The 27,318-nt window shown below is 46.4% G+C and overlaps 1 protein-coding gene across 2 annotated transcripts in view; it reads left to right on the top strand.

Moving 5' to 3' along the window:
• SPRYD3 (SPRY domain containing 3) overlaps nt 1-27,318 on the top strand; it is a 129,761-nt gene that overhangs the window by 84,922 nt on the left and 17,521 nt on the right. For both annotated transcript variants that reach the window (XM_078866711.1, XM_078866710.1), the window contains one exon: nt 17,124-17,181. In XM_078866711.1, the coding sequence (XP_078722837.1) occupies nt 17,124-17,181 (58 nt within the window). The remainder of the gene's footprint in view (nt 1-17,123; nt 17,182-27,318) is intronic.

Here is a 27,318-nt window from a genome sequence, read left to right as displayed (position 1 = left end):
CAACACTCTTATGGCCTGAATTTCTGTAGTTTAACATTCTGCTCTTGAAGAGCATCTGGCACGTAGCCATGGTTCTGCATTGCGGCTTAGCATGGCGCTTCTCTCTATCAGTTCGACATTGAATACATGTTTATGAAATAGATACATTGAATACACAAATTAAAGAAACTTTGTATTCGATGGGCAAAGCTATTTTTCAAAGAATAATCAATATGCTTTTCAGGTGGAAGTGCTGGTATAGTGTCAGGAGTGCATGGAGGGGTTGAGGTGTCGTGTTCTGTTGGGGGAGGTGCGTGCGGAGTAGTGATACTAACCACATGACATGTGGCTATATTTGCATTATCTGGACCACACGTATAAATACGCACCCTCTTGAATGTCTGCAGACTAATGCACACTGTCTAATTCATATAAACCCACAGTGTAGATGTTCTGCATGCCTAGAAAAAATAGATATTGTGCCTCACTGGGCTGTCGGTCGGATGGGTCACCCGTTCACTATCCAGCTTGATGTTCACCCATACAGGCTGCTATACGCAGATGGGTTTACCCCATGGCTATATCAACACACTCTCACCTGCTTATGCATGTAGGAAATTGATGCACACAAAAACAGACGCTCCACTTCAGCTGTGAATGGAGCTCGCATTTCTACGGCCACAACTTTTGACCAGTTAAACTCGATAGAAGCTGAATAGCGGTAAAAAAAAATTATTTGGCTCGGCTTCCCTTGAGAAAAACCTGTCTCTGCAGAATGTGTTATTTTTTTTTCATCAGACGCTTTGTGGTTTGCAATATTAAGCCTCACCGATGGCTGCCCACCGAATTGAAAAGTCTCGAGAGGCTGAGAAGACCCTCCGTCCTTGCCTTGTAGTCGTGTAAGAGTTGACGAGAGACGCCTTTCCTTTCTCCCTGCCCCCACTGTGAGCACCCTCGCGGTGGCCTGCCCTTGCTTTGGACGCCATAAACCTCATTTCCACGTGCCTGCCTTTGGCTGGATTTTGTGCCAGTTGTTATAACTTGGACTAAGCATGCTAGTGCCTGGCCCACAACGTGGAATATCCATTGCTGTTTCAGGACCTATCATGGTAGAAACGCATCGCCCAACACTAATTTTCATTTTGATAAGTATTTATCGCTAACCAGCATTGCTTTTCTTTGGAAAATCATATCTAAGCAACTTTGAAATTACCTTACAGATATTTCCCAAAAATATGACCTTTGGCTGGGTGCAGAGGTTGACATGTTGGTAACCCTTGAACACAGCAAATAATAAATAGGAATTTTATACCATAAGTAGTAGGGATGAAGGAGGTGGTATCGGGAGGCCCTCTGAAAACGTTTAATCCCAGATGTCTGGTGGTTGGATTACAATTGCAGTGATTTCTAATTCTTGTCAGCCCAGGTCATGGCATCAGAAATGAAAATGTCTTGGCCCCACATTAATTATAACAGGGTGTGAGATACAAGTAAAACGGAACTGAAGATACATGTTATGAAAAAGAAAAGTAATGCAATACAAGTTCGCTGAACAAATTTCAATTATTGTTTGAAAGACAAAACTGAAAACATAACAAGAGTATATATATCCAGGGCAATGAAGGTGGACCAAAATTACAATGATGATATAAACATATGAGAAAGAATAGAATAAAGTGCTTTTGTAAAATTAACCTAAATGAAAAGTGACAACTCAACAAGATACTTAAAAAATAACTTTTAGGTTTGGAAGCATGGACTCTGAGAATGTGCATGAAACAAAAAGCTTCACACAAAGAGTTGCGTGCCGCGAATTACACTTGTAAAAAGAGGAGCATGGAACAAACGCGGATAAGATACATCGCCCTTGACCTTTGAATAAAGTGAACGTGCTTTGACTGGATATACATCGCCAGAGGGGGACGATGGCTGATAGATGAGACTGGTGACATAATGGCATGCCTAAGAGGGCGACCGCCAGTGGAGGTTGAGCGATGGAATCGGCTCAATGGCAGGGTGCATGATAGCTTGTGGCATTGCAGTTTTTTTGCATGTTTAAAACTGTCCTTGATAATGGTATGGAATACCTATTTTACGTTGTCATTTTTAATCCTGTGTGCTGCAGGAGGTTCACTTCATAGTCTGACCCTGTGCGGTGCTGTTTTGACCTTGCAGAACATGCACTGCTTTTGTGACTCGGGCCTTACCTTGAAAATTCGACTTTTGCTCTCAGTGAGCTCTTACCTGACTTCAAGGCAAGAATATTCCTTGATGGATTCCATTGTATTACTGTCATAAATGAGTTGATAATTTTGGGAAATTATGGACAATCACATCGGGCCCCAACTTGCTGAAACGGCCCCTTATAGGTCCTTTAATCTACCCAGTGGATGGTGCCCAGTGCTTGCGTGAGCCTCTGGCTATGTGCGCGTGAGTGTATACATCCGAGTGCGCGCGAGTGTGCTACAGATGAAGCCATTTCCGCTCACATCTGCCCCTTAGCCCATCTCCCTTCAGTGAGTGCTGCTGTGTTGAGGTCATCGCCCTTTGGTAGCTGAGTTGCTTGCTGGCAAGCTATACATCCATCACTCGCCTTAAGTGCCCGGACGTATGTGCACGCGTGTCCATCTCACCCTTACGGACGTGGGTACATGCGTGGGATCGCTCGCACAGTGAGTAGGTAGGTGTGTGTGCGCGCATATATCTGGTTTTACTTACATGAATGTGTGTACGTGCATGCGTGTGCGACGGTGTCTCATGGGTGTGTGTGTGTGCGCGTGCGTTCGTGTGTCCTGTCTGGCTCGGATGTGCGCAGCTGTCCTGAGGGCAGGCATGAAAGTTGAGGTGGGGGAGAGGGGGTTGGGGGAAAACCTACAACTGTTGGGGGCTCAGACAGAGAAAAAAAAATCAAGTCACAGACTCTCTTACACCCTCCCTCTATCCCACCATCTTCCTTTCCTCCCACCACAGCCTGCAACAGTATATGTCACTACCGAGAAAGTATGTTATATTACCACTCAGTCAAACACGCAGGAATCTGAAAATGACGCAAAGGAATGAGCATCGCGCGCGCATGAGTCAACGTTTCGGCCTATAGGCTTTCATTGGGAAGTGGAAACGTGGACTATTTTTAGTCTTCTTTATTACCGGATCAGTCCCACTCCGTATTCATTGAACCCTACCACTTATTTCAAAAACATTCCTTAAAAAAAAATCCCCTTTCTTGTCGATGTGAGCACCTCTCGTTTTAGGTTGTTCCATCACAAATGGCAAACATTTGATTGATGATCGAGGCCACCGGAGCCACATGTTTGGCGTTAGAGTTCTTGCTGTCATTTTGAGTTTATTTATGAAATTATTTGATGGTTGGGTTACGCGAGCCAGGCACAGGCGCAGGGCATCACGTTACGGCCAAAATAGCACGCGAGAGGGTACAATATGGGCAGCAGTGGCTGCCCCTCTGCAAAGAACACTCCTCCTCACCAGGAAGCATCTATAGATAGAGCATATATTGTTGGTTGCTTAGAGCCTGGCATAGCGTTCCATGTGTAAGCGTGCCAGCCCTTGCCACCTTTTGCCCGTGGTGCTACCTTTTTCGTGAACCTTGACTCATCCGTGACCTCACCTGGCATCTCCTCTCTCCCAGCTGACTTTCTCGTGTCGGGGATGATATATTGTTGTGTACCTCGACGAAGCCACATGCCTTGAGGAAACCCACATGAAATTCACAGCTTGGGCCATGGATTGCGCTTCTGAGGTTAATGGTTTAAGTATGCAAAGCATGCAGCCATTACTGGTGTTCTGGCACATGCCTGTAATTCAGTACCTGGGGTTGGTTGACCACATCGACATGATGTGCTTGACACCAAACCTTCTGTGCTATGTGATGGTCCGTTGTATGGAGTGTAGCAAAGTAGGCTGTTAATATGTTTACACATTATTAATCACAACATCGTCGTACGGGAACATGTTTTTCTTTTCCAGGTTACTTGTGTTTCCTCCCATACTTAAGAAAAATGTTCATAAAAACAAGGGGTATGAAACTATCGTTATATCAATACTCATATATGGCTGATTGCTAGGTTATGAGAAATCCATGAAACAAAAATACCAACTGCGGGAATGAGATCGCTCAGAAAAATACTGAGCGTCTCTCGCCTACAGAATATAAGAAATGAAGCTAAAACATAATGACTGGCGCAACGTCATGGTTTGGACATGAGTTTAGAATTTTAGAATGGATCCGGAAAGAATACAACACATGGTGTTACGTACAAAGGTTCACGGAACAGATAATAGAGGATGACCAAATGTGTGCTGGACTGACGCGATGACACGTTACCTCGAACCAAAAAGGGACGACAAGTGAAGGAAGCCGTGAAGCCGCTGCAAGTCAGGAACAGGTAACAGCACCTCACATGTCCCCATCGTCTAAAATGAGACAGAATGGGACTCGAGAAGAAGAAGGAATCGTTTTTAGAGCCACTTGAGACTTTTCCTTGGTGAATAATCAATGTTGTTACATAAGTGGTGACAACCAATTCACAAAACCCTTGACCGAACTGTTAATTTGTTCACGCTGTGCCCGACGAGACAGCGGGGAGATGGTGCCATGACGTTGTGGGATATACAGCAATAAAATGGAATGTAGCTGGTTGGAGCCAGACATGACGGTATGCATCATCACAATGAGGCCCTCAACCAGCAGTGCGCTGAACACGGCCAACATTGGCGATCGCTGATGATGGCAACGAGAATCTGCTGAGTGAAGTGCACAAGCGTGCAGGCTCCACAGGAAGCAGTCTGAGCAAACGCACTCGAGATCTGAAGCTACGCTTGGTCCACTCGGAGGCCTGTCTTGCATCTATCGTCTTGGGTCTTGTTCAATGGAGAGGGCGGCGGGTGTGGAATAGAGCTGGGGAAGCGGGGGCGTCGTGAATTGAGGGCACGGGTTTACAAAGGAAATGGCTCATCTCAGTCCCAGCTGTGTTTACTGGGCGTTTACATGGGTTGTATGGGAATTATTTTTTATTTGCGGGAAGAAAAAAATGTGCCTTTTCAAAAGGGCTTTGGGGTTTTTTTGTTATGTCAGACTTAAAGTTTGCGTTTTTTATTCTTTGTCCAACAATGCCATGTCTTGCCAGGAAACTGACTGTGCCTTGTTATTGCCACCCGGGGCCAGAGGGACCAGGATGCACTGTGGGGTGACGTGAACTGTGCCTTTGTGCCGGACAGGCGCCGTGGCTATTGTGTGCCCATTTCTCCCAGGTCACAGCACCCAACTGAGAGTTAAAAAAAAAATTGGAAGCAACCGGACATACACTGTCGAGGTGGATAAGGTCACCTCCTGCGTTAGAGTTTCTGTGCATGCTTGCCGCATGCACGCACCAGTGCTGGCCGGGTATGCGTGCGTGCGCTCCGCACAGTGTTTTGGAAACCCGGAGTGGCGCCAAGTCTTTAAATGGTGCTTACCATCTGGGCCAGAACAGAATCAAATTATTTCATTGCAGGACACCGCTCTGCATAATGCATAGGTGTACGCACGTACAATATTTTTCCGCTTCCAATCCAGATGGCGTGCAGCCTCCGCTGTGTCTTGTGAAGGTGAAGTGAGGAATAAGGTCTGCGTATCCCTTACCTGATTTCCCATGAGCTGTAAAATTGTCATGAATATTACGTGTCTAGAAATACCCAAAACCACTTGTCTTCTCGTGTTTAAAATCGTGCTCTTTGGTGAAATAATATTGTGTATTTGTTTTCTTTGTTGGTGTTGGTGTCCACATCAGCCCACATTCGTTGCTCTTATTATTTATTCCCCCGTAGCACCAACTGCTTTGGGGGAATATGTTTCCTACGCCCGTGCTTACTCAGAAGCTTTATTTCTCTGCATCAGCCGCACGGCCGCAGAAGGGCATTGTCCTTGCAGCTAGAAATCATTTCTTCGTAATCTTTTCATATTTTCCTTCGCATTTATCTCAATCAGATTTTTTTTTTACGTGTGGTTTCGTAGAGCCTTGCTGGCTCACGCAAAGGCGCAGTGCTTGAAAGTAAAGGAACGCACTATTTACAAGTTAACACACATGTAGCTTGTTTTTTTTATACATATATAAAAACCACATACCAGTTTTTATAACTGCGATATTTCTACCAATTATCTGTCCCCCTAGGTATTTTCCATCACTCAATCCAAAGGATAAATGATTGCTTTTTATCAGGCAGTGGTCTCCCTTTCAGTGGCTCAAAGCAGACTGGCTTGTCAGGCTTGCCAACACTCAGCAAGTTTTGCCCACTGGCCCAAGCAGTTACCGACAAAACTAAATCTAAACAAAGCAAACTTTTAATAGAGCCGAAAAGATGACGGGATGTTTGGTTATGGATTGAGCGAAGGCCACACACGTGGGTTCCGATCTGTTGGTTTCCAGGCCCATGAGTGCCCGACCCACTGCTGTGAGTGTGCTTCTACGTCGTCAGTAGAGATGGAGATTGTTCAGAGTGGTTGGCTTGCATCTTGTTGTTGTAGTGGTTTGTGCTGTCCTGAGTATAGGCTATCTAGAATGTGTTTATTTTATTATTACGGAAGGCCTTGCTGAATCTCAATTTTTTCTTTCAGGAGGGTCCTGCTTGGAATGTTTAACCAATACCTTTCGAGTATTTCTTATAAGGTTGAAGTGGCTGGAAATTGCATTAGTTCAGAGCAGTGTGAGGTGTGGCGAGGGTCATCCATTGGGCTTGGAGATATAATACATGCAACACATATAGTTGTGTGGTGGACATGTCATTGCAATACTGATATGATATCTGTGATGGGTGGCATTGGTAAGTTAGAGCATAGTATCTGCTGCATTTTAGTTCTCCGTGTGTTTGTGATTGTCCACGATTTTCTACCATTAACGTTCAGTACCCATGCATCCATAATGAGCATATTCTCCCTGGCACTGCAGATAACCCAACATCTTTTCAGGCACTCCCTTGAAGTCGCCGGGCAGCTATCCAAACGGGAGTGTGCGCAGGACCCCGCGGAAAGGCTCCACTCATTTTTTGCACCGAGTCGCATGCAGGCGATCAGAAGTGCTGTTCCGGAGACACATTTCTTTCTGGTGTGACGTTTATTCTTTGTTCGGCAGGCTTGCAGCAGGGGCGACAATGTTAAATCGCAAGCCACACTGAACCCCACAGGCAGGGCTATCGCGGAAGAGTCCAAGTGAAGTTTCACGAAGCCGCAGTCGCGATGAAAATCACCGCCTGCAGTGTCTGCGTGGCTCAAGAGACTTGACAGCTTCGGCTGGGGTTGACGGCTTGCAAGCGCTGTCAGTAACTCGTGCCCACTGGCCAAGCTTTCACTCGACACGAGCCTAGGGCACCCTCTCTCGTTATTGGCCAACGCACGGCGCCTGCGTTTGTCAGCCGGACAATTGTATGGCAGTTCTCGTCCAGCTCTTGTCCTTTCTCCGCATCTCCGATTAGCACGGTTGGCTACGCACGGTGCGAAAGAAGTTCAACGTACATACAAAAGGTCGTCACCCGTCAAGGGTTTCCTCAGAGGTTTCTTCTTTTCGACAAGGACCTTCCCTGAGAGACTGAAGAATGTGGAGGAATGCCCTAAATGAGGGGAATAATCTTTTGTCGCCCGTTTTGCTCCGAATGCTGGGGTGGCCGCCATCAGCGCCACTCGCAGCAGTCAGGATCCTTCACAGATCTCCCCGACGAGAGGTTGCTCACGTGATGAGAGGGGATGGCCGTCAACATCAACAATGCACGGTGGCAACCTCCCAGGACAAACAATCACGATGAGGGGGTTTCGGGTAGCAGTACCAGCCACATCTCTCTCAGTAATAGCTCTGGGGGTCCGTATATAAGACATGTTTCAGATGTCAGGCGTGCGACAACCATAGAGATGCCTGGGTTTTTTTCAGTGCAGGCGACAGGATGCAGGCTCCACTTCCAACACGTCGCCGCAATAGTGGTCACAGGCTGCAATAGTGGTCACGCGCCTACATTCCGACCTGTCGCAGAGAGTGGTGCAACTGTGCAGTGCCCAGGGCAGTGGCCTGCTGTGTTGTATTGTCGAGAAGAAGCTATGAGGTCTGATTCCACTTGCGTGTTTATATCGCTACACGTCAAGCAAAGGGGTGGAAGATACGTTATTAAAAAAGTGGCTCGTCAACGCATGGATCCCACACGCGACGGTTTGGATTGTTGTCTAGGAACCTCGGCGGAGTGCCTGGGAGACTTTGGATTCTCTGCAGTGTGGCAGCAAATGCCATGGAGAAATGGGCTTACATATGTACCCGCATGGGTGACCACATTAATTCGGAAGTGCATCTATTAGGTGAATGAAAATCTTCCTTTCGTGCACGTGAGTGCTCACGAGTATCGTTTTTAGACCGGCTGCCCCCATCCGGCCTCTGGGCCACCCCCTGCAGTAAACACAGCCCTAATAATAGCCTCCCCTTAACTAGCCTGCGAACATGTGGGTGCTAGTGTGTGTGTGCTGTGGCATGCGAGTCAGCGATGGTGTCGCGATTACCGTGCCGCGCTACGAACCCAGCGAGACGAGTTCAATTCCCGCTCTCGGCCAACACCAGTGACAATTATTTAAACTGGTTCTGGACGTCCCCTAGATTCACTCAACCTCCGATTATATTATTTGAGTACCTGGTACGTTGTGTAAACATCGCGACTAGGGAGACAAAGGCGGTAAGGAATGGTGCTGGCCACCCACCCCCTTGTACGCCGTGCCGGCCTTCTTAGGTGTTCGCGAACAGCACTTGGCCCAACAGTCTGTTAAGGCTACACGGGAGTTCTTTGTCTTTCCTGCGGCCTGTGCTTACAAGCTTTCTTGCATGCATGCTGCAACATGTGTGCACATGTAACCTGCATGCATTTGTGCAAATGCATTTTAACGCTTGTACTTGTGTATCTGCTCGTTTCTGCTGTATGAATATGGGACATGTACGTTTTGTGTGTGTGCACACATCGGCTGGTACATGCTTTTGCGCATGTGCGTTGGTCTTGAAGTGTAGATGTGTGTGCACAGCACAGGCATGTCCACTTTTACTGTGAGAGGGAACGGGGGGGGGGTGATAGGAGTTTATTTTGATATTCCCTGTTTATCAGTTGCACTTCTTGGTAAGCCGAGCCAAAGGCACTCAAGAAAATTGGAATTGGTCTCATTGATAAACACATCACGTGCACATTTTCTCTTGCTGCCACAAACCAGTCTAACATGCTCACACTAATGCATACATAATGCACGCACACATACAACAACATGCATCCTCCTCTAGCCGTACACATTTTTTGAGGACATGTGCTGTTTGTGAGCACCTATGAGGAGCTGGCGTGGCGCACGAGGGTAATGTGGCCGGCATGACACCCGGCCACATTTGTCTCGCTAATACTGATGCTTACACATTGCATACGTTACTCGATTAAGGCTCAATCAATATAGAGGAGGCCTAGAAACAACCAGATGTTTGGTTGTGGCTAGAATCGACCCCTTGACTGTTGGAATTTGTAGCGCATGGTGTCAACCACTGTGCCACACGCTAACACTCTGACACACACCGAAGGCTGGGGCAGTGTGCATCCCTCCTCCCCACCCCCTTTGCTCCCATCCCTGTATCCACTGCTGGAAGAAAAAAATTAACTCGGCAGCCCAACCACGCTGTGAGAACGTCTCCCGTGTACGTGACCAGGAGCGAGTGCCATCTCTGGAAGCAATGGGATGGATCCCAGCATTTCCCTGAGGCTTTGTCTGGTGTTGTACAAACATTTACTGAAGCTGACAGATGTATTAAATAAGGCAACTTGTGAATAATTTAATCTGTTTATGTGAATGAATATGGGCACGTATTGTACATTTCATACATGCTTATGCTTGCGGAAATAGAAAGTATGTGTTTGACTTTGCATCTAAATGGTGTGACATCTGAGAGGCCATTGCAATGCTCATCTCTTGTTATAGAGACCTGGTAGAGAAATCAAAGGAATCGAGGCACAACAGTACAAGGATTAAAAATGAAAGGCCCACAACAAAATCTGTTAAAAAATATATATAAGTATTCAGGTACTAAAATACAAACATTGTAGGGGAAATATTACAAAAAACGTACAAATTATGCATATGTGCATGTGCGTCCAAATGAGCGGGCGAGTGGGTGGGAAAGCGGGTGGGTGAGCAGGCGGGTCAGCGAGTGGGATATCGGGTGGGAAAGCGGGTGGGCGAGGGGGTGGGCGAGCGGGCGGGCGCGCGCGCGCAAACGCACGCCGTTGCGCATCTGCTCACAAAGTGTGCTCAGGAGCTGCCTGTCACCACAAATGACCTGCGCCAAGCATGGGGTCTCGGCGCAAGCACGCACGTGTGTCTCCGGGCTCCGCAGCTTCCTGTGCAGCACGCCCTGGCTGCGAGACATTTTAGAGACGAGCGTAGAGTGGGAATAACACTGAAAATATTTAATTAACCGCAGACCTTGCAGATAAAACAAACGGACAGCGCGGGGGCTCGGGGAGAGCAGCGGGCTGCAGGTGGCCGGCCCCTTCGTCCGCCAAGCCCAGCGAGATTTTAAGAGATCGTGTTCCGACTTGGTTTGCTCAGCTGGGCCTGCCGACTGTCACGTGGAATTGATATATGTTCGCGTCAATTAGAGCATCATATGTTTCATCATTTATATAAAAGCTGTGCATTGCATATGTAGATGCTATTAAATATACATAATGGGACCTCCTTTGCCAGTACCAAAATATGAGAATAGGTTTTTCCACTTTTATCTGGCAACAAAACAGCTGTGTTAAGTTGTTAAAACATCAAACTGAAACCTTTTACAAGGAATCATGTCAACATTAACCACAATACTTGTGGTCAAAATGCAAAAAAAACTATTTGATAATATATGTATTGTCTTTGAAACTTATTGGTCCACACCAGAGACAGCTTTCTATTGAGTCTCGTCTCTCATCGAACACCGTTTGAGACGAGGCTCAAAAGAAAGCTGTCTCTGGTATGGACCAATCAGTTTCAAAGACAATGCATATACTATTAGAGTATGTTTTTTGTTTGAATTTTGACCACAAGTATTGTGGTTAATGTTGACATGATTCCTTGTAAAAGGTTTAAGTTTGGTGTTTTAACAGCTTAACACCTGTTTTGTTGCCAGATAAAAGGGGGAAACCCCTATGCTCACTATTAAATTTGTTTTGCATGCAGTAGACCTTACTTGCATCGGCCGGAACAAACATATGAGTCGCCCAACTCGCCCTTATCATAATTTTGATGCTGCTTCCTTTTTCCTCCTCCACATAAAATTCCACGTTACCGTACTTGAGACCAACATACCAGCCTCAAGGCCACTGAAATGAACATTGGGTGCATGTTTAGCCGTGATGAAGATGACGCAAACGGGTTTCATTATTAAACCTATGGTCACGTCGTGGAAAAGTTCACCACCATCATTGTCATCACTTTGGTATTAACAAAAAAAACGTCGCCACTGTATTCATGACTGTGGATTTCACACACAGTGCTGGGGAACAGGTTGACTAATGCACACAGACGGATAACATATCATTTTAAATACTAATGAAATTGCTACCCTAAAGCAAAAATGTACTTACGCTTGGCCCTTTATATGCTGCATATAATTCGCCACACAATGGGCCCACAATTTAAAACAAATGTTCGATTTATATGAAAGCACAATGACACTTCCTATCTTTTTCTTCTCAAATATGCTATCTCTCAAATGACAATCTGGTTTCGTCTCTGAGTGTACCACCGCTAACTAGCTCAGTAACTCCCTGCCATCAGTCCTTGCTGGGCGCAGGAATCTATTTCCACAGCACTCACCAGTGCCTTGGCATCTCTCAAACAGGCAAGCACTGCAGAACGACCACCATCAAAATCTCGACAATATTCAAGAAATACTTCCCCCCATAACATCCGTACAGAAAAAAACACCATCACAGCCATGCGCAGCAGTCCAATGCGCTCTCCATGCGTTTCACGGAAACATAAATACGTCCAGTAAATGTTCAATTTTCATAGCTTCAGAAGCTATGAGATATAAAAATGAAATGAGAACATTGCTATTACTTTTTTTGTACGTTTTATATTTTACAAAGATCATTGCTTTTTCGGGAAATGTTCCATCTTGGAAAAAGGTGTGGTTTTCGAGGTTTTTTACAGTAAAGTAGTAATCTTTTCCCGATCTTTTATTTATTTTGAAAATGATTTGTGTTTAACTTGTCCGCTGCATGTTGAAGTTATTTTTTATGGATATACATCCCCTGCAGCGGAAGAGTTTTCTTTTCCGTAATTGGTCTTTTATAGCAATATTTGTACAAGTATTTGAACGTTTTTCAGTCCATTGAATTGATACACAATGGACTATTATTTAAAATTTCATTACACAAAGCTCAACATTGAATTATTCATATGGTGGCCATGCTCCGGCTGAAATACAAATGCGTGGAGCGTGCCGGTGACCACCTTATGAAAAGTACTAAAAATAAGAATGGGTTTTACCCTGCATGGCAATTAAACAGGTGTGTTAAGATGTCCAAACAGCAAATAGAAACCTTTTGCAAGAAATCAATTACCGCATTAAACACACGTACTTGTGGTGAACATGCAAACAAACATGCTCTGATAATAAAATATGGCATTGTCTTTGAAACTGATTGGCTTACATCAGAGACAGCCTTCTTTATGGCCTTGTCTCACCAGTGTCAGACCAGAGAATGCCGAAAGGTGAGACAATGCCCGTATCAGACCATTTATAGCTCTGAGTGAGCAGCCATATCTATTATGTGTTTGAAAATCTAAAGCTCCTGTTTATTGTCAGAAATGGTCAAAATCTATTCTTATTTTTCATACTTTGATACTGGCCTAAAGAGTTCCCATGATAAGTACTAAAATCTATCTTTATTCGAAGCTTTCGTGACTGCAGGAATTCATACTCTTTATTTCTTTCGGTAAAGTCACGTAGGTAGAAAAAATACAGAAATAACTAAGAGTACTAAAATCTAGTTTTGCTGTACTATGCTTTGTTTTTCAGCATAAACGGACAAATGCTGGAATTAAAACTATTGATACTTTGGAAGCTGACTCACTGGTGAATGCATTGACATTCTCTGACTGCCTTTCATTTGATGGGAATTGATGTTTTGAGAATGACCGTGATGCTGTGATTGGATGTGAACGGATTTACACATTTTCAGAAAAATGCAACGTGGCGGTACATGGAAGTTTGTGGTATAAGCTGGCCAGAAGTATAGAAATAAATATAGTATCGTGGATATTAGCGGGTTGCTATGACAACATCCTGTAGGCAAAATTCAAATTATAAATTAGAATTTCCCCACAATAGTTAATTTAAGAGGCTCCTACAAACCTTAAAAAACCTGTTCTCGCTTTTAATAGGGCACTGAATCAGCGACATTCTATTTTGTCTGGTTTGAAAGCCCGTAAAGCCTTGGGCCAAATTCTACTTTTGCATCAAATGGAAAAACCCACAGCTCATTACTTACTTACAGATATCTGAAAATGCTCATGAAAAAAATGGAATCTTGAGCTGCGGAGAGAAAAACCTCTGATCTGTTAATGCTGTGTGACCGACTTGCACTGGCAGGAGCCCGTGGTTTAATGAGAAGGTGGAGGGGACCGGAGGGCAGATTTATGTTCAGCGTGCAGCGTAATGAAGGCGCCATGTGTGTGCTGAGTGTGTGTGTGGGGTTTGTGTGTGTGTGTGGGGGGGGTTCGCGTGTGTGCTGAGTATGGGGTTTGTGTGCATGCTAGGGTTGTGTGTGAGTGCGTGCGTGAGATATTGCAGTCATGTCGACACAGCAGCAGCCAAGCAATAAAGCATGCCCGTTAGCGTGTGCGCATGGCCGGCGTTGGAATAATTCACTTTTACCACAGTATTTACATTACCATCTTAAATAATAAAGCCACGGCCGCAGCCAACACAGGAGCTCGCTGAACGAGGAGCTTTTGGTGAGGCAGCACGTGGCGGTCCCATCAATACGCGCAAAAGCAGCAGCAGGGCGTGGGCCAGCAGGTTGTGTTCAGGATGTTCTCTTCAGAACCTTGATGAATTTTCCATGCAGACTTCAGCTTCTGTTCAAGTAATTTAATTCCCCTTCTTTCACTCTGCCTTGCGTGCTCCCTCGCCATTTCTGACTTTTTCCTCTTTCCACCCCTTCCCCTCTGTAAATCTTTGCCTTACCCCCCTCCATCTCCCTACTCTTCCTTGTCCTGGTTTCTGTCGCCTTGAGCTCATTTCCGTAATCTTCTTTTTTGGACAGGAAACCTTTAGATTTGTTTCAAGAGATCCCTGGTTGAAATTTATGACTAATTCATTTTGAAACCTCCGTGTAACGGGAGGAAACTGGATGCCCTGAAAACCCACGCTTTCAGGGAAGAACTCTCAAACTCTCGACAGAATAGATCCGCTCTGCACTTGCTGTAATGTTTCCTGCAGTCGCTTGCTGTCCTACAGCTGGGTGTTCCTCGCACGTGATTATCCACCGACTACCATCTCCACAGCGGTGCATTGCAGGCTAGAATTGCCACCATACCCTTCGCACGTCCATCTACTGCTCATCTTCCTGTAAAGACAAGCGAATGAAATGGGCACAAATGTAGAAAGTGAGGAGGTGCCAGTGAGAGTGAGGAAGTATGAATGAGGAGTTAGCAAAGCTGCAAAGAGATGGAACAGTCAGGCTATTGGCCTTGATTTGGGGCTTGTCTTGTGCTTTTAGTCACCGTGGCAACAGGGCCTCTGGCCTGGCCCAGACTTGCACTCCAACCGTGGCCACTGCTTCTCACTGGAGCTGTGTTCCACTACTGGGGGGGAGGGAGCGATGGAGAGGTTCTGCATTCTGCCGCCAAGGCAGCGTGTGTTTAATTAGCCGGGTTGAGGTGAAGAGCGCTTGCATTTTGAGGCGGTAGCCTGCACAGGGCCTATTTATTTAGTTGAGTTGAAAAGCTCCTGTGCCATCCGGATTTGCCCACAGATTTTAATTAAAGCTGCCTTTCCGGGGCCCGTCTGCCTGCCGCTATGGTAACCGCTGGGTTGTGGGCCGCGCCGTGCTGGAGCCTGTGGTAAATCTTAGTGTGGAGCCCACGGTAAATATGTCTTGAACTAATAGTAAATTTCGATCTAAAGCTCGTTGTAAATCTGTAACGAGCTAATTGTAAATTAGAGTGTGGAGCCCATAGTGTTTCTATTTCTGGCGTTTGTGGTAAATCTGGATCCAATTTCGTATTTATTTCCCTGAGGGGCAAAATGCCAGGAATGCTTTGCCTCAAGAACCTGCCACATGAGCAACTAATGCTCCAGGTCTGTTGCCCGGCTGTGGCGAATGCGCCATTCTCACTGCTCGTGCAGTCGGACGGAATGACAGGCAGGAGTGACGCAGTGGCTCTCTCTCTCTCGCCTTCTCAACAACCCCCATGCCTGTAAGAATGTTAATTTTTTAACTCAGACAGTGGAATTCATTATTCAGGGTTGTTGGGATTTGCGTGGGAAAAATGTAGATTTGTGCTTTGTTTTTCTTTTGCCGTTTATCGCAACTTGCTCGTGTTAAAGAGAGTGTTTGATTTGATCTTGAGAAATCAAACGAAGTCACTTGTCAAGACCGATAAGGCAAGGAGGAGGTGATGATGGTGTCTGAGCGCGATAGTCATGCTCACGAGTTGGAGGCTTGGTGTTGGGAGTGAGGAAGAAAGAGAGTGGATGGTGATTAGCTTGAGGGTGTGTAACCGATTGCGCCGGGAGGGGGAGGGGGAAGTCAGCAATCCGTACATTTGCTCATAAACTTTCTAGATAAAAATGGCCACACATATCGGTTTATCACCTCTGTTGCAAATTATTCTTCTCACGGGCAGATGCCTGCGGTCCGTGAGCGTGCGCATTGCTCCTTTAGCTTCACTCTTTAACCCTGTCGCCTTTACACGCTGCACAATTGTTTCTCCCCTCTTGCCCCCGCTCCTTTTTTAAGGGAGTCATTAAGCTGCTTATTTCTATGCCTGGGAAGTATTATGTCCCCAAGTCCATCCAAGCACAGTTCATTTGTTTTCACGAAGACTACAAAAGCCTCTTAACCTCCGAACTAATTTGCAAAATCTCTAAGTAAAATAACTGTGAAAATTACCATTTTATCTTGTGCAATTCTCTGTGTAGTTGAAATGCTTTTTTATGCATTAAAATACTTTTAAAATGCATTATTGCAAAATGTTTTATGTTTGGCTGTTTATCAGTGTACTCGGCATGAGTGTGTTATAATTGTGTGTGCATGCCTAACAAAGCCATTCAACAATAAAGACACCCTTCAGTGAGTGACTGGCATACTTAATTCTCCGATTTACCCTCAGTTACCTCCTTCCCTTCCTACCCCCTGACTCTCATGTCAATGCTGCTGAACCAAGCTACCCCTTGTACGTGTAAGATGTACGACTCTTTTGTCAATCCACTGCTGGAAGAGTGGCTCACCCACACCACGTGGACCACGGGGCTTTTTTGACTGTACTGCACCATGATGGTCAGTGTGGGTTGGTTGTAAGCAGGGGGTATAGACGTGGGAGCATAGAAGAAGTACAGCGCAACAAAGGATTTCACAGCATTGCCCTTCGTTGCCCACCACAAAGCTCCCTGAAGCCTATAGCAACCTGCTGTGCATGGTGGTCACCCATTCACGCACCATCCAAGCTCAAGCCTGCTTAGCTTATTAGATCTGACAAGATTGGGCACTTGTCCGGCTGATTTGTTCTGAGATATACCCCATGGCCTAGCCCAGGGGTCGGCAACCAAAATAACAAGAAGAGCCATTTTGTTGCGAATCCTGTAAATAACTCAATATTTTAAGAGCCGCAATGCGATGTGAATTATGTCAAGAAGCAGTCCTTAAAGAGCCGCATGCGACTTCGGAGCCGTAGGTTTCTGACCCCTGGCCTAGCCCTAAATAGGCTCTGCTGCATCCTGCTGTGGCCCCGCAGCTCACGAGATGCCTTTGTCCGTGGAAGGTGCGCACCACTGCGGCGATGGGGGGGGGATGATGGTGCGGAGCCATGGTGGTGCTGTGTGGGATCGCACATAAGAGGCTGACCACTCTGCCCTGTGTTGTTGTTATTGTTGCTGTTGCAGGATTACCCCAAGCATCGGCACCCAGGCTGGAACCGGGGCTCCATAGCTTACCACGCAGGTACGCAGACACACACACACGGCGTGACGCACGCTCCCCGCGCAATCGACTCGCAGCATGCGTGCTCACAATTGCAAATGCACCGTTGCTGAGCGTGGTGGCGGTTACACACCTGCAGTGGTGAAGTGTGTACAACATTCACGAATCGCGGTGGCGAATTGTTTCTAGATGTAGTACGGTGAGTCGGTTTCTGACCTGTTTATACAAAAGATTTGAGTGTTTTTGCCTCAGTTGAATGGGGGGATTGGTATCTCCATATACTCATGTTCATATCCACAAGCAAATTTGTTCTTTGAAGCAATTACCCAAACACCCTAAGCAGGATTCTTGTGAACATTTATTGACACTCCGTGAGGCTTACCTGCGTGAACAAAAATGAGCCTGACATTGTAAATAGGCATTGTGTTCCAGTGTTATACAGTACACTCACTGAATCTCTTTGAAGTTGGACACAGCATGCAGTTGTTGAAGCATGTAGCGGTTTGCATATGCGCAAGCTACGGAGACACACGTACACTGAGAATTGCACAATTTACTCCATCTATCTTTAAGTTGACATTTTGGAGAAGAACACACGATCACAGATGCTTAATAGTTATGCCGTAAAAATGTGCCATAGAAATTACGAGTCGTAAGTGGGTACATAACGAAAAATCTATGAAGTTGGCTTGAAGGGCCATTTAACTTTCCCTAAGATGTCTGTTTCCACATCACAGTATAATATTACTTACATTTCTTTTCTGCACTGACATAAATACTATTGAGAGTCCGATCAGCCAAACATCATTGACGCTGTCACTTTATAGCTAACAATATTAACATCGAACATTACTATTTATGATTCTCCAGCAAATGCAATCCTTGCGACTAATGAAGTTCTACCATCGGGAAAAAAAACCAGACGTGTACACTCATCTTCCTTACCTCAGTTACTGTCCTTAACAACCAATTGTTGAGACCCCTAACCATCTGCGCTCGTTAAATGTGCCCTTTAAAAGCCGCCTTCGCGCACATACGGCTCCAGTGGGCTGTCCCCCCACATAGTCCCCGCTGATAAGGCAGGAGACGACGGGATGGCAGACGACGGTGCAGCCAGGGGAACTGACAAGGAGGTGGCTGCACGTGTCTGAGCTGCCCGGACCGCTGCATTCCCTTCTCGAACGTGGCCCACGAGGCAGACGGAGTTTATTAATGGGCCGCTCGGCCTAATGTGGAAAAGTTAACGAGGTGGTCTGTGGCCCTCTTCCCAGCCGTGGCTGTTTGTTTGTGAATGGCTGCTGTTTATGGAAATGTGGAAAGCGAGTGGTTTTTGTTGCGGAGAAAGAGGAGGAGGGAGGTGAGCGGCACAATCCACTGGGAACTGGTCTGCGGAGAGAGGCTGTCATATCTGTGCTCCTTGTTAAATCCTAATGCTGTTTAGAAAAATGTCTCCAGTTCTCGTTTTTTTTGTTGTTTACAAAATGCTTTGGCGGCCATGTAGAAACGTGGCTATTTCAGGCTGATGTTATGGTTAATGAGCACTGGTCAAGGTTAGTTAGACTTTGTTTGAAGTTTTGTCGCAGCGTAATTGATTCTCGTTTTGGCTATGTAAATGTTAAGTTTGTTTAGTTGCTCAGTAATTACATTGAGTGTAATTAATTTGTGTAGGGATGACAGCGTGCCTTCGCAAACAAACGTACCAGAAAATATATCTCTCCCCCCAACAGAGATAGCTGAATTGTACGCTGCCTGCTTGATTTGTACAGAGAGTTTAGTAGTGCGTGCATCAGTCAGAAGGGAACTCTTTTATGTCCATAAAGAAGACGTGAAGACAGAGACCACATTCTGTCTTTTTCACAAGATTATTTCATATTCTTTACCGAAAGAACCAAAGAATATGAATTCCTGCAGTCACGAAAGTTTAAAGTCAAAATTTAAGCTTTTGCCTCTTCCTTTTGGACAAAATATGTTTGTATGTTGAACTTTGTTCGCACCGTATTTAGCCAACCGTGCTAATCGGAGGTGCAGTGAAATACTTTTCAACGTGATTTTAATCCAAAAAGCAACGCTTTAAAATCTACAAATATACGCAGTGTACATTTTACGCGTCCTGTCTCTTTCGCAATGTATTCATCCCACTCGGCGGCACCATAAACATCAGCCAGCAGCACATCATTCACTCCGACTCGTTGCTGGCGATTGAGATTCCTCTGTGAAGGTCGCCACATCCTCGTTTGTCTCGGCTCCACTGCACCCAAGCAAGCCATGTTTCAGCTCAACCTGAGTCCAATCCCCTGCTCAGCCGACCAAGGCACCCTTTGTGGGGAGGGTACCGTCTCTGCTGATAACAGGGTCTATTGTTCATGTCATAGTCTCGCCTTTAAAAAGAATAATCCCGAAAGGACAAGGCCGCTTAGTAATGTCCTTCGTTTTTTTGCACGACTCTCTGCCACGTTCCAGCCACTGGCATAGCGAGTCATCGAAATGGCCTTGCCAATTGCCCCACTGACTCAGCACACTGGGTGGGCCCTTTGGCCTTCACGAGCCGTTGTCCTTTCGTAAAATACACTTCGTTTTATAGATTTGTTTTCGTATATTTACAACAACAAGAAGCGGTTTAGTTTATTTTCAATAACCTTGACTCTGGGAGAAACACCTTAATGTTTTATCTTGCCCGTAATTTAGTTTCTCTCCCCCCCCCCCCGCTGTAATTTGTTGCGTCAACATTGGTGTTTCAGTGCTCGTAATTCACAGGCTCCCCTCGCGGGTGTCCCTCTCGAACCTTCTACCCGACGTGCACGAGCGAGTGAGGGGGCCGTTTGAGTCTTGACGGGCAGACACTTGCCTGCGTTTACAACACGCACAAACCTCGCAATCAAGCAGAGATGCCTTCTAGCCTTTGTGGGTTCAACTGCAGCTTGGCAATAGTTGAGAATGATTATGATATCACGGTGTTCCCACTACACGTGTAAGTAGCAAAATGGTGCAATCCATCACATTAGGAACCATTAGGGCACCACCGTTAAAATAATGTATGCAGTCTCCTCTTCCATTAAAGTTTTCATGAAAGCACCTTTTTTACTCCAAAGAAAGGCCATTGCCTGAAACACGAGCTAATGATACATATATATGTTTCAGTTTGTTAATGAGGGTAGTTAAGTTTTATTTTTGTTTCTTAAATGTATACGGCTTATCGAATATGGCATTACATCATTGATGCAGTGTATATATACATATTGTATTTCCTTGAAATGCAATGTAAATCGTTTGCAATAAATCCCATTTGAGTTTGTTATTAAGCAGTATAAACATTGCATTTGTCAGGGCTTAATTTCTGGGAAACTATGTTCCGGTGTATGAAGCTGGTGTGGGGAGGAGGGGGGAAGTGGGAAGCGGGCCTTGAGCCCTGGGGGCTGGGAGAGGTGTGGGAGGAGATGGGCTCAGCCAAGAATGGGGCTAAGATGCTCTGAGCCTCATCTGTGGGAAAATATCGGTCGTTTATGTGTTTACCTTATTGACATAAACACGCAACAACGAAAAAGTCCCTCCCCCCCCCCATAGCCTTAACAGACTGTTGGGGAAAGTGCTGTTATCGAGCACCCATTAAGGCCGACATGGAAACACAAGGGGGTGGGTGACCAGCACCACGCCCGGCCACCTTTGTCTCCGTAAGTGGCGATGTTTACACACCGCGCCAGGTACTCATTTGAGGCTGAGTCGACCTCGGGGGAGGCCGAGGACCGGTTCAGATAATCGTCACTTGGTGTTGGCCATGAGCGGGAACCAAACTCGGGTCGCTGGGTTCATAGCGCAGCGTAGCGCTAACCACTAGACCACCACTCCCCACTAAACACACAACAAAGACAACACCACACACGCACAAGTGGGTTTATAAGGGTGTGGTGGGGCATGCCTCTAATCCAGCAACTTGGAGGGCAGGTTTGGTGGAGTGGGCTACGGTAAGCCTGAGACTCTGGGCAGCAGTGAAGTGATAACTGTAGATGCAGTACAGAAAGTAGATTTCAGACTCATCTTTGCCTAATTTGAGTGTTCCATGTAGGATTTTGTTTTCTCAAGGTGCTCTTGTTTCCGCTTACTCATAAAAAAAAATATTTTAGTTGTATGTTTTAATATCTCGAGCAGGACTCGTTACGATTGTCTTCATACTCGGGAATTTCTATGTAAATAATTCAGTTATAAGCGTTAATGTACCCTGCATGCTGTCCTTATATTACTTCAAGGCCCCCATCTGTCAATATGCATGTCGGCTAATCTTCTTCGCGAGCCAGATGTGTTGAAAGAGCAGTTCCCCCATCCAAGCAAAATGTGATAAGGTGGGGAGTTGAAGGTGGCTAGGCGTGGCATTAGCCCTCCCAGCTCATAATAGGCGCTCATTCACGGCACTTATCCCAATGCTCTAACCCAACGAACAAAAGGATCTTTGTGTTCACACATGTGGGTGAGTGTGTTGTGGGTGTGTTTTGAATTGTGTTTTGCATGATATGGTGGCTTGGTACCACTGCATTACATTATCAACTACGTATGCTCCATTCCTGGCTTCGAACATCATCGCCAAATGCTGTGTTTACTTTGTGCGGTCATCTCCTATACGGATCACTTACCTGGTGCGGTGTACGGCTTACCTGCGGTGGGAACGCTGACCTGCCACCCACCAATGCGCTGACCTGGCCATAACATTTGCTTAAATAAACCACGTGGGTATGTAAGCTCAGTGTCACCTAAAAGCCAGGCCAACGATGTGGGACCTCGAAGTGACTCTTAAAATCTGGTGTAGATTGAACGTTGCTGCTGCTGCTGCGAATGTGCAACAGTGCGACGACGATGATGACGATGGGTTCCAGATGACGGGGTCTGCCACGGAGAAACAACGTCCGACAGCGACGGCAGTCTTGGTCCTTGGTGTAGAGAGAGGAGGTTGTGAGTGCCAATGATTGCCGAGAGTTCTGCCATGGGCTGCATGAGTGCAGGCTGACGGGAGCGGAGAAACATACGTTGGACGACCAAAAGTACAGGCGCGGTAGCACAGGCAGGAGATCTTGTGGCTGACCCTGCTGACGATGGTGGGAAGCCAGTGGAGGCAGGAGATCTTGGAGCCGACCCTACTTGCGATGGTGCGAAGCCTGGAGAGGGAGTGGCAGGAGGCGAGGGAATCTAGCCGGGGATGACAGGCGTCGTGAACGCAACCATTGATTGAATGTAATCCTCACGCTTCTGACAACTTCTTCAAATTGGGTGTGTGTGAACCGTTGAGTTTCGACTCGCACGCTATTCCTCATTTAATTCACATGCCCTTGCAGCTACTGAAAATGATTAGTTAATTAAATCACCGGCCCAAATTGTGACATTGCATCGAACCGCAAAGGGGCCGAAACAATACACACGTGCATTTCGCGCACACTTGACCCATCGACGTGCGTAGCGCTGCATTATTTAGGCGTGCAGCAGCAGTGGTGGTAACGATAACCCGCGCGGGTAACACGAACCCGCGCGCCCGCATGTCCCAGCCTCGTGCCCCGGCCTGGTGGCATCTCGACAGTTTTACTGAAAACAAAGGCGGTCGCGAGACTGTGCTCGGGCCACAATGCATCTCACCCCCCCCCACTCCCCTGTCCGCTCCATCACCTCATCCCCCCTGTAACCCCACCTTCCACCACCACCCTTACAATCAAGCGCACCGCCCAGCCCCCGCCCACGTACCTGGTGCGAGGAGCTACAGCTGCATAAACCACTAAACTGCAGTCCTTTGAAACGTCATCCGTGTGCTCAGCGCTGCGAACGGAGGCGCTGTCTCTTCCCTCTAAAACAATATTGGTGTAAAGGTGCCGGGGACGTGGGCCCGGCGCCTCCACCGCGCTCGAGGAGACGACGACCTCGTGCTTGCTTGCTCTCCCGTGACAAAATGATATTAGCTTGGCGCCACGTCGGGCTGAGCTGCGTTATTGTGAAATGTTAAAACGACGATTCCCCCCCGCCCCGCCTCGCCCCCTTCCCTCACCTCCGATTAGCACAGTTGGCAACGTATGGTGCGAAAGAAGTTCACACGGACGTACATCTCCCCCCCCCATAAAAAATACGGCGTTTCCGAACGTTGCCCTGACGTGAATAGGGCGGTGAGCCTAACCAGCTTCCCTCTGCATTGCACCGCGGGCACCTGGCCTCGGGCTTGCCGTCCGCAGAACACCTGCACCCAACTCTCCCCGGTCGCTCACACTCTTTACCAGGCTCTTGTTTAATAAATAAATAAAGCAGGACCAAAACAATCTTAATTCTTCCCCTACCTCTGAATGGAAGGAGAAGAATGCAATTGCTACTGCGGGGAAATTTGAAATATTTAAAAGTCAAATCCACAGAGACTCCTCGCAATCCTGTGCATGCATAAAAAGCACCACTGACATTCCTGGTCTTAAATCTCGACTTAAAGAGTGAATTCCTGGCCTTAAATCTCGACTTAAAGAGTGAATTCCTGGTCTTAAATCTCGACTTAAAGAGTGAATTCCTGGTATTAAATCTCAACTTAAAGAGTGAATTCCTGGTCTTGAATCTCAACTTAAAGAGTGAATTCCTGGTCTTGACGTCTGCTCTCGCAAGTCGTGCATTTCTGCATTAATTGCAGAGCTTAGTGATGTCTGCTACAGATGGTTAGCAGGCGTGTAAAGATGCATTAATTCATAGTTTACAATCAATCAATGCTCCCACAATACCTGCATAAATTCATGCTTGTGTGAACACACGTTTTGTTTATGTCACGTGTAATTAGTTGTGTGATCAAGCAGGCCACAAGTATTCACTATAATGCACCATAGTATGAAACAAACAAAAGTCTCGAATAATATCACAACCCCGAATCATGACAAATTGACAAATCATCGAATCACGATGTTTGGTGAGGGGGGGGTGTTTAGTTAGCTGTCTGTGCGGATGTGTTGCATCATGCTTGTCTGTGGTGTTGCACCATCATCTGTCTGAGCCTCAAGCATAAAGATTATTCAAGACTGAATTTGAATTAGGTCAGGAAAAGTCTTAAGCCACCAGTGAGGAGCTTTATTGGTTAAAATGTGATCAGTCATTGGCCACGTATAGGTCGCCTCTTTGTATGCGTCACAATGTTGTTGGGTGGTGTAGGGTTATTGACCACAATTTGTGTACAAAACTACTATGTGGCCTAGCCCAAAACAAATGTGGGTCATTGTATTGGCGAATAAAACCTACATTTTTAAGTTATACGTTTATGCTTTTTAGAGTGTATATCTGCATAGATGTGGATAATATTGATTGCCTATTCCTTTACCATTTAAATGAAATCTTTTCATGATGGGCGATCTCACGTAATTTTTATTTGGGGTCGAATGATTCACCTTCCTGGCAATTTAGGAAAATGAATCATGCCCACAAATAATGTTCTCTGTGTTAAAATATTGAGGTGGGCCTGGCTACGTACCATCCTGGGTTTAAGGAGATTGGGTTGTGGGAGGATCTCACAATTAGATCCTTGAAAGTTGGGCTCCTGTTGCAATCAAGGACACGTTGGTTCATGGAGCCCGAATGCCTAAACGCTACTGGATAGAGGGGGATAAATGGCACGGCATGAGCTAGAGAGGAGATGAATTAATGGGTTAAGGCAGTACTGGAGGACACGGAGCTGAGTGGACTTGCCGACAACTGGTGCCAGTGGTGTCAAGATTAGCCCCTGTGGAGCCGGCTTCTGAAGGAAACCGGGCAGGCAGGTGGCTTCCAGCAACATGGGAAGGTGGAGACTCACAATAAAGGACAGAGCGCCGGGTGGATGATACCTCGCAGCGTGGCACGGTGGTGCAGCACCTGCCAGCCATCTCAGCTAACCTATAATACCCGGGTCTGTCCCATGACCTCCTTCCAGAAAGCCTCAAAGTATACCTTGCCTGGCACAGGCACTGTGGTGACATCACTATTACTTAGTGACAAATTGCGGTTGTTTTTTTTTATATGGTCACACACACAACCGTGTTCATACATGGGAACAATAAGCCACAAGTTTCCATAACATCCAAGTGCATGCACCAAACAACATTGAGCAATAATTGATTTCCATTCTATGGACCAGTGGCGCACTGATGGGAGAGAGAAATGTTATGTTTTATTAAATGTCTTTGTTTCTGACTTTCTCAATGTTCATGCCTAATTAGTGGAGGTTGTCTCGGCTCCGTTGCGTTGGGCACGCGGTGTTTATTAAAAGCAAGCGGACCGGGTCCGTGGCATGCAGGCTTTACTTATTCCTCCTTCTATAAATCAAATGGGATGTTGTTGCACTTTGTTCAGCCTTCGGGCCATTCAAGTTTAAATATATATTGAACGGAGAGAGATTCGTGCAAACACATGCGCACACTCGTTCGCAAACCCGCACTCGATGGAGCCGTTGACTCCCATGCAATGTAGTTCAGAGGCAAGTGCGCTGACAATTAGGCTACACAGCTGCCTCTCACACAAACTGAAACGTATTCAGGATTTATGTGAGGAAGCACCTATTAAGGCCAGTTTGGCTCACATGGGGGTAGAGTGGCTAGCACGGCACAATGGGTGGGGGGGGGGGGTGTAGGCCTGGGCGACACCTGGCCGCCTGCATCTCGCCAGTGCTGAGGCTCACACCCCATATCAGGTACTCATTTCAGGCTGAGTCGACCTAGGATATTATCCTAGGCCGGCCATGAAACCCAGATTACTGGGTTGTAGTAAAGTGTGCAAAGCACTACCACCGCACCCTTACACTTAATTTGGCATCAACAATCATGTTTACAATGATACAAACCTCACATGCACAATGAGATAATGAAAGGCTACAATAGTTTTGGGAGTCGGAGAAAGAAACAGAGGAAGAACGAACTATGTCGATGAGCGAAAATGATGGACGAGGATGAGAGAGGAGACAGCGAGTTGTGAAGTAGAGCATCATGGAATAGCCATGGCCACTGCGACTAGCATCGCACTTGCGCACTTGCGCACTCACCCTCGGCGGAGGTTACGGCGCAGCTCTGGGAATCTCAAATCGAGCCCCTTGACTCCGTGCAACGCAGTTCAGAGGCAAAGTGCGCTGGCCACCTTGCTACCCAGTTGCCCTACTCTATCGTCCTCTATCAATTAGTATTTTAACTCGTGTGACCAGTGCCCCAGGGGCTAGTTTGACGTGGCCTGCTGGTAGTGCAGTGTCTTTTTGATGCAAATCTCTCCACAAATGTAAAGCCTGCAGGGCGGAACAATGGGTCGCAAAGGAAAAGACAACTGTCTTTACTATTTCGTGTTTAAATAATTTTACATCTGTCCCAAAGTGTCAGCTGTTGGTGCTGGGCCAGTGCATGCATACATGCATGCGTGTGTGTATGTATAATTGTTTGTATGTTTCTTTGTTTCTGTACATACAAGTGCGCAGTGCCCATCTGTGAATGCAATAGCGTGCTTCTAAATACTGCAGGTATCTTTGGGGTTTGTCTCTGCTGTGTGTGCATCTCTGCCATTGTATATTCAGACACCTTTTGAGAAAATGACAACTGATGAATATCTGTCGATAAAGTCCCATGAATCACAGCAAGAAACCTGGGAGTTTTCCAGCACGCTGGAAAGATGGAATTGTATGAACCTTAACGCCGCTGACCTATAGCATTGTGTGACCCGTAATATCCTGGCGAGTATCAACTGACCCTCATCGCCATTCCCCCAGTGTCACTAACATGAGCACCACGTGGTGAGCGTGCACCACTTGTTGAAGACAACGAGAACTGTTCTGTGCAGAGACTTGTCCGTGTTGCGTCGGACTTCCACAACATGCTTAGGGCCCCTGTTGGCAAACAGTGCCCATACATAACTCATTAAAGATTGGGGCCGCTGACATTTTCCACATGCCCATTATTGTTAATGATCTATCCACTGCTGGACGACGGCTTTCCCAAGGCCTCGCCATCTCTGACGGTCTCAGATGAGCTGATGTGAATGCTGCACATCTCCGTGGATGGTGATCTCTTGTGCGCGTTTTGCGTGCTCTGGATCCCATTCCATTGTTGATCCCGACCACCGGCCAACATCCCTTCCTGTGACGTGTCCTGCCCAAGCCCACTTTCTTTTCTCAGCAATAAGCATGATGGTTTATATCTCGAGTGTTTTCTCTCTTCA

The sequence above is a fragment of the Lampetra fluviatilis genome, chromosome 2, assembly GCF_964198595.1.
Source record: "Lampetra fluviatilis chromosome 2, kcLamFluv1.1, whole genome shotgun sequence".
Lineage (NCBI taxonomy): Eukaryota > Metazoa > Chordata > Hyperoartia > Petromyzontiformes > Petromyzontidae > Lampetra > Lampetra fluviatilis.
The sequence above is the reverse complement of the archived record's forward strand: the minus strand, read 5'-3'. Positions and strand labels throughout refer to the sequence as shown.